We start from the raw sequence: 10,716 nt of genomic DNA on the forward strand, positions 1-10,716 counted from the left end.
TCTTAACCTTACTTTCCTTGAGGCACATTTGTTACAGGAACTCAACAATAGAGAACAACAAAGGGATTCAGGCTGGAGTCTTTTGTTACATTTGTTTCTTTGATTTGATACTTTAGTGACTTTGAACATGAACATGTTTAGGATTGAATTTTAGCATTTGATAGCTAGAATCTTACATTACAGCCATTTCTATTCAGTCTTTATCAGTTTATGACAGAAACCACATCACCTAATGTGTGAGAGTATGATGTGACAGATATGAATAAATGATACCCTGTGTGTTTTTGTATGACGGTGTGGTCTGCAACAGTCAATGTGGGCCTCAGATCACAGTAGTACACAGCAGAGTCAGACACTTGCAGATCCATGACTGTCAGAGGAACAGATTTTGTAGTGGCGTTGAGTTCTGCTTTAAATCTTTCTTTGAATCCATCACTATTGTCCCCATCTCCAAAAGAGTATCTCTGCAGCACATATCGAGGGATGTAATTTAATTGAAATTTGTACCAAAACAAATAGATCTGAGATGTTGATGTAGTCACATCATATGTACAGTGGAGTGTCACTACTTCACCATCTACACCGACTACATCATTTGATGGCTGATCAACAGAGTCCTCCATCCCTCTCCCAACTGTAAAACAAAAAGAGGCAGACACATTTTACAAGATGAGAATTACACAGATGGGAAAGTATTATAAGTTGCTTTGAGTATCAGCTAAATGTAAATGAGAACAATCAATCAATAATATGAATGTAATGAGAAAAGTTTTCTTACTGCAGTAATAACAGATCAGAATGTGTAAGAGATTTGTCCAGAGGGTCATGACTGCTCTGTGTGATGCCTGAGCTGTGAGATTGGAGCTCTCTAATGTCTGTTTCTCAGCTCTAAAAGAAGAATGATCGTCATCTGATGAACATGTAGTGTTCAAATGTTGCCCCACCATGGTTCCCAGTGGTATTGCAGTCTAAGGGCAGCTGTGTATTCTGTCTTCTGCGTTAAAAAAAAAATTGATTGAAATGCCTAAATGCAAGATACATTTGGACAGTAATATTATTTCTTATGACTCACTAGTAGACCTTGGCTCTTGCAGAGGTTCAGTTACTTTACAAACACAGAAATGAAGGAATTGATGCTTAAAATAGAGACTATTTATGGAATCATAATACATGGATATATTTATTATAAAAATGTATGTATTTATTGAATTACTTAAATTCTGTGCAGAATTTAAGGAAGAAGAGTAAGGTGTGATGTATGTCATCTCATGTCACGTCATGTCAGTTTTTGTAAGACAGTTTGCCAGTTTCCTTCACTGTGGGCCTCAGGGCACAGTAGTAGAGAGCAGAGTCTGAGAGTTTAGCAGAGGAGATGTCCAGAAACATCTGATTCCTCTCCTTATTCATTCTCCCAGAGAATCGTGGTTCCACATCTGATTTTTCTGTCTTATCAGGATTAATGATGAACAAGAGAAAGTGGGGTGCTGATCTTGAATACTGGCGATACCACTGTAGCGTTTCACCACTGGATGCAGAGTAGCTACAGGATAAGGTGACATTAGATCCGTCTTCAGTGTAACTTTGATTTTGGTTTGATGTGATTGTATTACCTAAATTAACACCTGGAAAAAAACAGAAAATAGGTGAAGGTCTTTAAAATAACTGAAATATAGAATAAAAATTAGACTGCTGATTTACTGTTGAAAACATCAGTTAACTTATGTCCTATTGCAAACTATCTTCATCTTAAAGTTAGAATTCATACCTGCTGTTGCACTGAACAAGATAAGTCCATACAGCAACATGGTGTGGGCTGCTTCAAGAAAGTAATTCCAACACTGAATGGTTGACACTGAAATGCTCCTCTCAGACTGCACAAAGCTCCACCTTCACCTTATCACACATACATCAGCAGGTGTGAGCAGCTTTCCTGCCAGAAGTCATGTTGTGAGATTTAACAGACCTGGGGGGGTATTCGTCGTAGCTCGCTAAACGGTTTAGCGAGCTAATGTTCAGGCTAAAATAAAAAACGCCCCTCTTTTTGGTTCGTGGAAGCAACTTTTGATAAATCACCATAGTTACATATCGATTAGCACTAACCTGCTCCAGGGCAGGCTAACTTAAGTGTAGCTGGATAAGCTTGCCACACCCCCGGAAAAAGGAGGGATCCCATTGACCAAGGACTGATATTAGAGTTAGATTAGCGGAGGGAGAGAGTACTTTGCGATCGCCAAGATCCATTATTCTTGTATGAGCGCTACCGATTCAGCCGACAAGGAATCATTAATTTACAATACCTTCTCGAGTCATTTATTGCAAACACCACATTGACTGTCTTGCGCTTTTTTGCGAGTGGTACATTTTTGTAGTGTCGGTGATGCGGAGAACAAAGCACTCATAATTATATGAGTGTTATTAGTACACCATAGCATATCATTATTGTAGAAAATGATTACGGTGGACTCATGATAAGAATAGAGAGAAATGCAGACAATTTATTTTTCACTGCTTCAATTTATTGCATTTGTTATTAATACATTTAGTCATTTAACAGACGCTTTTATTCAAAGCGACTTCCAAGGAAATGTAAAACTACATCGAGGAAGGAGGTGAGGGGATTTGAACTAGCAACCATGCAGATGCAAACCAGTAGATGAAACCTCTGTACCAGCTGACACTTGGCATCAGGTATTCATACATAGATATCACTCTATTAACATCCCAACACACCTTGCTCTCACAGCGGTGGTAGTGTTGAATTTTGCCATGATTATGGTCTTGTATTCTTCATAAGCGTTCATGTTCATCTCCTACTCGCCAGCGGAGGAAAAAAAGAGCCCTTTTCTTTGAGTTTAGAACCATTATACCGTTAGAAAATCATGGTTTTGGTGATCGACCTTTCCTGCCTTTTGAAGTAGGACGTGCACACGCAAATGCCATGATAACTTTAGCCTGCTTGAAATTAACCACATGATTAGGATGCGGGTCAGCCGTTAACGAACCGATATTTGCTGTTCTCAATCAGCTCGCTAATCTTAACGGGCTAAAAGGCCAATTGATTAACTTAGCTTCAATCCTATGACGAACGTACCCCTGTTGTCAGGTTCCTGCGGAGCTCCGCTCCGGCCACGCCCCCTTCAGCTCACTAACTCTCCCAGCTGCACGCTCATCAGCTGCATTCAGGTCCCCAATCACACAAGCACATACACCTGTTCCACTCTCTCGCCTCACTCACCAGCACCACGCTCAGTCACCGGAGTACTGATCATTCACACCTGTATCCTCACTCACCTGCACCGTGTTACACTCACCTGGTTCCTAATCACCCACACCTGTCACAGCCCCTACATATACCTCACTCGCCCTTCACGTGGTGTCTGGTATCGCACTTCAACGGATAAACAACCTTGGATTTCCCGCGACCTGATTTTCATATGGATTACATTCGCTCCCGTCATAGTTTGTATAAATTACGCCTATCGCCTTAGTTCCCGTTTTGCGTATCATCCTAGTTATTGTTTAGTTAGTGCCTTGCCGAGTGTGACGTGTTTTGTTTGCCGCAGCGGCGTTTTCCTCAGTTCCCTCAGTTCCCAGCAGTGCTACGAGCCTGCGCCCCTGACACCTGTAGAGCACTTCGATACTGACTGTGATGACTGTACTTGCGTTTGTTTAATTTAAAAATGTCCCTGTGTGCTATGTTTTTAATGTAAGAGCATCCAGATCTTCACTTTGAGGCAGGTACCCTCCATTTGTTTGCACTATAAGGGCACCCATACAGAGCCTTCAGCTGACTCCGCTAACTCATGGCAGGAAAGGGTTGAACAGATCCCTCTATAGCAGAGACCTCAGCCCTGTTTGAAGTCATTTCATCATGATTCCTGTGAGAGGAAAATAAATACTATATTGCCTTTTACAAGAATGGTGATTTACAAATGATTATATGTATACCAGTGCATGAGAGCGCAAACGTTTTTAAAGCAATTCAAAAATGATATTGCCTTTGAAGTCACAATAGTTTTTAGGAACTGAACAAACAGCAGAATTTTTTTGTTTTTATTTATACCCAGGAAAATGTGTTAAATTCCTGGTGCTATTGGTCAAGGACTCCCACAGCGTCCAAACATCTCACTGTCACATTGAAGTACTCATACCCAACAACCTAATCCAAGTATTATAATAGCAAGGTGTTTTACATTCATCTTATCAATACTTAAAAAAATTACTACAACAACAACAAGAGCAAAGATGGCTTAGTGAGCCTTTCACTGGGGTTGTTAAGGGGGCACCTTCCTTCATCGGTGTTTAGTTGAATTAGGCCCACAACACCTCCAGAAGCCCAACAGTGGTGTCTGGCATCCCAGACCCACCACCTTCCATACTCATGATGGGTTAGACCACTTGTCAATACCAGGGACAACAACACATACACCTTGAAAGGATTTAACATATATTTACCTCACTGTCTGAATGATGCACTGCACCTAATTATCTAAACATCAATATCTATACTATGGCATGCCAGTGTAAGGGGTGGGGGTGTTGGGGGGTAACCTCTCGGGAGAGTATGAACCCAGGTGAGTGTCAGGGTAGGAACTAGATACAAACACAGGTTAGGTTAAGGGAAGGGATTGGAAGAAAACTGTCACCATTTTCTTCCGGCTCATCACTGCTCTCTTTGTGATGTCACACTAAGTTGATGTTTTCATCATAATAAGCAGCAGCAGGCAAACATTCCAAAGTTTGTTTTGTGCTTTTGTACTTTTGTTTCCTCTGTTCTGTACTGACACAGTTACACACTGTGCAGATGTTAAGGCATTGAGGAATACCTTAAAAAGATTAACGGAAGATCATCTCAAGTGACACTTTACTGTGAGTAAAAATGTCTCTACTTCTTCAAATTCTAAACATGTTAGTTAATAATATCAGTTTTGCTCATAAAATAATATTTGTTAATTGTTTCAAATTTCTTTGAGCCACAAACAGCATTATTTGTAGAAATAGAAATTATTTTGTTGTGCTGCTGGTTAGTCTACATTTAATACAGTTGGTACAATTGTTTTAATAAGTATAAGAGTACATAATATTGTCTTATTGTTACTGATGCTTAGTGACAGTACAGCATTCAGTATAGTAGTCTTACTGAATGGCCCTCTCTGATTAGATATGGGTGATGTTCACATCAGACAGAAGGGAAAATAACTCTAATAGCTGAGTAAATTAATCTGTCTGAGCCATTCTTGCATGGAATGTAGACAATGTTCTACATTAATAAGCATTCATTTATCATTTAGTGCATGATGCTTTTTGTTTTTATTCATTTGTGTTCATTTGTGAATATATTCTGTAAGTCACTCTGGACAAAACCATCTGCTAAATATGTTCAACTTAACCTTACTTTCTGAGGCACATTTGTGACTCTGAGTGCAGCAAGGAAGAACTTGCAAACAGAAAACAACAAAGGGATTCAGGCTGGAGTCTTTTGTTACATTTGTTTCTTTCATTTGATACTGTAGTGACTTTGAACATGAACATGTTTAGGATTGAATTTAGACATTTGATAGCCAGAATCTTACATGACAGCCATTTCTATTCAGTCTTTATCAGTTTATGACTGAAATCACATCACCTTATGTGTGAGAGTATGATGTGACAGATATGAATAAAGGATATCCTGTGTGTTTTTGTATGACGGTGTGGTCTGCAACAGTCACTGTGGGCCTCAGAGCACAGTAGTACACAGCAGAGTCAGACACTTTCAGATCCTTGACTGTCAAAGGAACAAATTTCGCAGTGGTGTTGAGTTCCGCTATAAATCTTTCTTTGAATCCATCACTATTGTCCCCATCTCCGAAAGAGTATCTCTGCAGCACATATCGAGGGACGTCGTTTGCTTGAAATTTGTACCAAAACAAATAGAGACATCGTCATCTTTTGAACATGTAGTGTCGCCCCAGCATGGTGTCCAGTGGTATTGCAGTCCAAAGGCAGCTCTGTATTTTGTCTTGTGCGATAAAATACATTTTGACAGAATATAATCTATTTTTCTCTTATTTCTTATGACTCACTAGTAGACATTGGCTCTTGCAGAGGTTACTTTACAATGATGGGATTGAAGTAATTCATTCTTACAAGACTATTTCTGGAATCATAATGTATGGATATTTTTATAATAAAAGTGCATGTATGTATTTAATTACTTGAATCTATGCGAGTGGTTACCACTCTGTGCAAACTCTGTGCAGAGTTTTTGTAAGGAGAGTAAGGTATGATGTATGTCATCTCATGTCACGTCATGTCAGTTTTTGTAAGACAGTTTGCCAGTTTCCTTCACTGTGGGCCTCAGGGCACAGTAGTAGAGAGCAGAGTCTGAGAGTTTAGCAGAGGAGATGTACAGAAACATCTGATTTCTCTCCTTATTCATTCTCCCAGAGAATCGTGCTTCCACATCTGATTTGTCTGTCTTATCAGGACTAGTGATGAACAAGAGAAACTGGGGTGCTGATCTTGGATACTGGCGATACCACTGTAGATAGTCTCCAGAGCTGTAGTTACAGGAGAGGGTTACATTATCTCCCTCCACTGTGTTGAGTTCAACACTATTTGGAGTGATTTTATTCCCAGAGGTTTTACCTGCACAGAGAAAAAAAAGATGCTAAAACATGCTGTATTGTTTTATTCTCTTATGACTGTTTCTTCATTATTTAATTTTGACTTTGTGTTTACCTGAAAGGTCCATGAGTAATATGCCCAGAAAGAAGATCATTGTGGAGGTCTGCAAATCCAAGGTCTACACAACTTGAATGTCAGTCCTTTCAAGACACCCATGGGTAGGCACCATGAAGGCATCATGATCTTCTCTTTCTAGCTCCTCCCTCTTGGCAAACAGAAAAGACTTTGTGAGAAGCTGACTGGTACATTTCGACATAGTATAATTTGGAAAGGTCTGTATTTCATATATCTGTTTGTAAGTGTTTGTAGTAAATGTTTTCTTAACATATGAGAGAAGTAGTCTTTTCGATCAGCTATCTGCTTTGGATATAGGATACTGAATGCTGACAGATGCATTTGAAATATTCCACAATCTCAATAGTCTCATATTACGATATTAGACTGTATTGATGCTTTTGAGCCTCAGTTATGTTTATTGATTAAAGAGACGGTGCATGTAGATAATAAACTGATGGACTATGAACATAATTATGTCAGTCAACTTGGTTTTACCCACTTTCTATTCATTGAAGTGAACGTGTGCAGCCATGATTTTTCACCTCTCACAGCTGGGCATTATAAGTACTGGTTTGAGAGAATGGGTGGGGGCTGTGGGGCTGTATTTGTTGTATTACAGTCCTGTCACTGTGGGCCTCAGAGCACAGTAGAGTCAGACACTTGTATATTCGGGATGATCAGAGGAACTGACCTGGAGGTGAAGTTTAGTCTGGACTGAAATCCGAATATTATTCAAATGGAATGATGAAGTAAAATCAAACGTACTGTACTAGAGTGGTCAGTCACAGACTAGGCCTGTATTGCCACCATGTGGTCAATTGTTTACATTGCAGAGACAAACAATTAATTTGTCCTGAAATTAAAATTCAGAGCAGTAAGCAGGTAAGTCAGAGGATCCATTCTAAGTGTGTGAAGTGCCCAAAAGAAGAAATTCAAAAGAGTAGGTGCTAATACTAGAGAACAGTTGTGTTAGTAATTAGACACGTAACACTTAGAGACATAACAGCCTATGGTCAAAAGGGATCGCAATTTCTTCTTGGATGGCTGGAGCCATACCATCCTGTTAACTGTCACCTGCAAAATTAAGGGTGGAATTGTTATTCTATGGTTTTATTATATTCATTCATTCCATACCCTTGAGACAGTAATTCGTTTTTTTCCCCTAAAAAATGATTTCCCACTAAACTTTAAAGAAGGCTCCCAAAACCTACCTGTGGTTGTTAAAAGAAGAAACAGTAGAAAGAGCATGCTCACAGTGTTGTATGAAAAGGCAGCGATCACAGGTAAAGGTCTAAATCCTATGTGTGACATCTGTAGCATAAAGTGTCCCTCTTGTTCAGTATACATACTGTGATGTCTCATCTAGATGACTCCTCTTAAATGTCTCTGCAGTTGTACTCTCTGAGCACATTTTTCTCAGGCCCTCACACAAAAATAATCCCCAAAGAAAAGAGGTAAATAGATTCTAGATAATAAGCAGTTAAGTTACACTTGAACAGAGGAGTCCCAATTGTTGCAGTGAATGCCAGTAGGTGTAGATGTATTGTGATGTATGATGGAGATAATTTCCAAACACTGTTAATGACTTAAGAATATATGAATCAAGTACATTGTATTAATATATTCCTTGTATGAATCATGTACTTATGTAAGCAGGAACATGGCTTTTCTGTGTTTCTGCGTGTGTGTAACTTAGAATATTAGGTGCCACTTAGTCTGCATATGTACAAGAGCATGTTTAGACCAGAGGTGATAAGAAGGGTCGAACTGTGCTTCTTCCGACCTTGCAAAACTTCCATCCTTGCCTCGGACATCAGAAATCCACTACGTAGTTATCTCTGTTGAACGCTCAACTTATTTCTGTATAAACCTTGTGCGATGTGTTTAATATTGCTTCACTTTCAGCCTTGTGCTGGGAGTGAGCCCGATTGCAATTGTTGTTTGTCTAATAAATGTACTTATATGCAGCTCCGGAGTCCTGAGGTAACTAGAGGGTGAATTTTCACCTATCAATGTACATGCATTTCTTTCCCTCAGTGCCAGTCATGTTTTTGTATGGCAGTCTGTGGTTTTGTGTCACTGTGGGCGTCAGAGCACAGTAGTACAGTGCAGAGTCAGAGACTTGAACAGAGGAGATCTCCAAAAGGACTTGAGTTTTCTCTTTGTTTAGTTTCACCATCAGACGAGGATCTACTTCTGACCTTTGGGGTTGTCCAGTGCTGTGTAGCATGAGCACGAGGAACTGAGGAGCTGATCTGGGATACTGGCGATACCACTGTAGAGCATATGCTGAAGAGTAGCTGCAGGATAAGGTGACATTAGATTCCTTCTCTGTTGAGACTTCAGTTCTGTCTGGAGTGATTTTATTTCCCATACAGACACCTGAAAAGAGAAAAAACTAAATATAGTCAAATGTCATCTCAAGTGTTAAATCATTTATAGATGATTTGTCAAAATACAGTGCCCCTCGAGATCCACATTTCTGTCCATTTTGTAAGGTACCTGCTAAGATACTGATCCAAAACACTCTGTAGAGTAACATTGTAAATGTCATCACCAGAGTACCGCTACAATAGGTAGCTATGATGACAAAGATCCTCATCCAGTAGCATGAAAGAGGCATCATGTGTGGCATGAAACACTGACAGCAGTAGTGTGATCAGTCTGACACTGAGGAGACTTGCAGGAGACTCCCTTATGTCTGACACACCACTGACACATGACTCCTCCTTGTGGCTGAAATGGGATATACAGCATGTCAACATATTTTTGTCTCATTAAATGTTTTATTTATTAGTTATTTCAGTCTTGACAGTTTCACTGCCTTATCATTTGTCTGTATCATTCCGAAGAAAACTTTTGAGTTTAGTAATTAATTCAAGTGAGTTCAAAATCATAATTTAATTGTTAACATATACAATGTTGAGCACTTGGACTAGAGAAGGTTTATCCTCTTCTTACCTGTAGTTTACCTTCAATGCTTTTAGATGTTTGTCTGGGCTATGTTCTACCTGAACAGAAAAGCGATTTTTTTTTCTGTGATGGCGATTGGTTTTTGCTCAGCCTTCCATAATGAATAAAATTAAAGATGTAGCCCATGAGAGTTAGGAAAAACTTAATGAAGACAGTGATTCAAATCCATGACTAAGTCCCTCTTAGTTTTAATCTGGCGATTGTAGGGAATGCTAAGGAATTGTAATTTTGTATATAGCCTCCTCGCTTATAATTCCACTGATTAAATGACTTGTCAAAATACTATTGAATGTGTACACCATGATTTTGATTTATTTTCTCTATTTGAAATGATGCAAATATTTTCTAAAACTAGTGATTCCCACCGAATGCCATGTAAGGTACTCTCAGTGAACATGCCAGTATCTGCATGCAAGGTGTAAGTAGACGTTGTGTAAGTAGACCCAGGGGTTTTTGTGTGAGTGCTGAGTGTGTAGACGTTGTGTAAGTAGACCAAGGGGTTTTTGTGTGAGTGCTGAGTGTGTAGACGTTGTGTAAGTAGACCCAGGGGTTTTTGTGTGAGTGCTGAGTGTGTAGACGTTGTGTAAGTAGACCCAGGGGTTTTTGTGTGAGTGCTCAGTGTGCAGCTGTCACTGTGGAGCTCAGGGAACAGTAGTACACAGCAGAGTCAGACACTTGTAGATTCTGGATGATCAGAGGAACAGTTTTTGAAGTTGTGTTGAGTGTTGTGGAAAATCTCCCTCTGAAGCCATGTTCAACAACTTCTCCAATAGCATTTCTCCATAGCATGTATTTAGGGAAACTGTTTGGTTTTTGTTGGTTCCAAAGATACAGTATGGCATTACTCCAATGGTGTCAAACTGACAGCTGAGCGTCACCATTCTGCCCTTGAGACCAGTCACATCTTTAGGCTGACTAACAGAGTCCCCCTTGACAGTGAACACTGTGAAGAGAACAAAGATATATTTACTATTCATGGGGAAGTTAAGAAGAGTACTTTCCAATCAAATATATCCT

General features: G+C 39.6%; 1 gene segment (V, D, J or C); it reads right to left on the minus strand.

The window, feature by feature from the left end:
* Positions 1-6,240: 6,240 nt before the first annotated feature.
* LOC116219656 lies at positions 6,241-6,863 on the minus strand. The segment is given in 2 exon segments: positions 6,241-6,630; positions 6,724-6,863. Coding segments are annotated over 2 exon segments (375 nt in total).
* Positions 6,864-10,716: the final 3,853 nt, after the last annotated feature.

This window comes from Clupea harengus, chromosome 25, assembly GCF_900700415.2.
Source record: "Clupea harengus chromosome 25, Ch_v2.0.2, whole genome shotgun sequence".
Lineage (NCBI taxonomy): Eukaryota > Metazoa > Chordata > Actinopteri > Clupeiformes > Clupeidae > Clupea > Clupea harengus.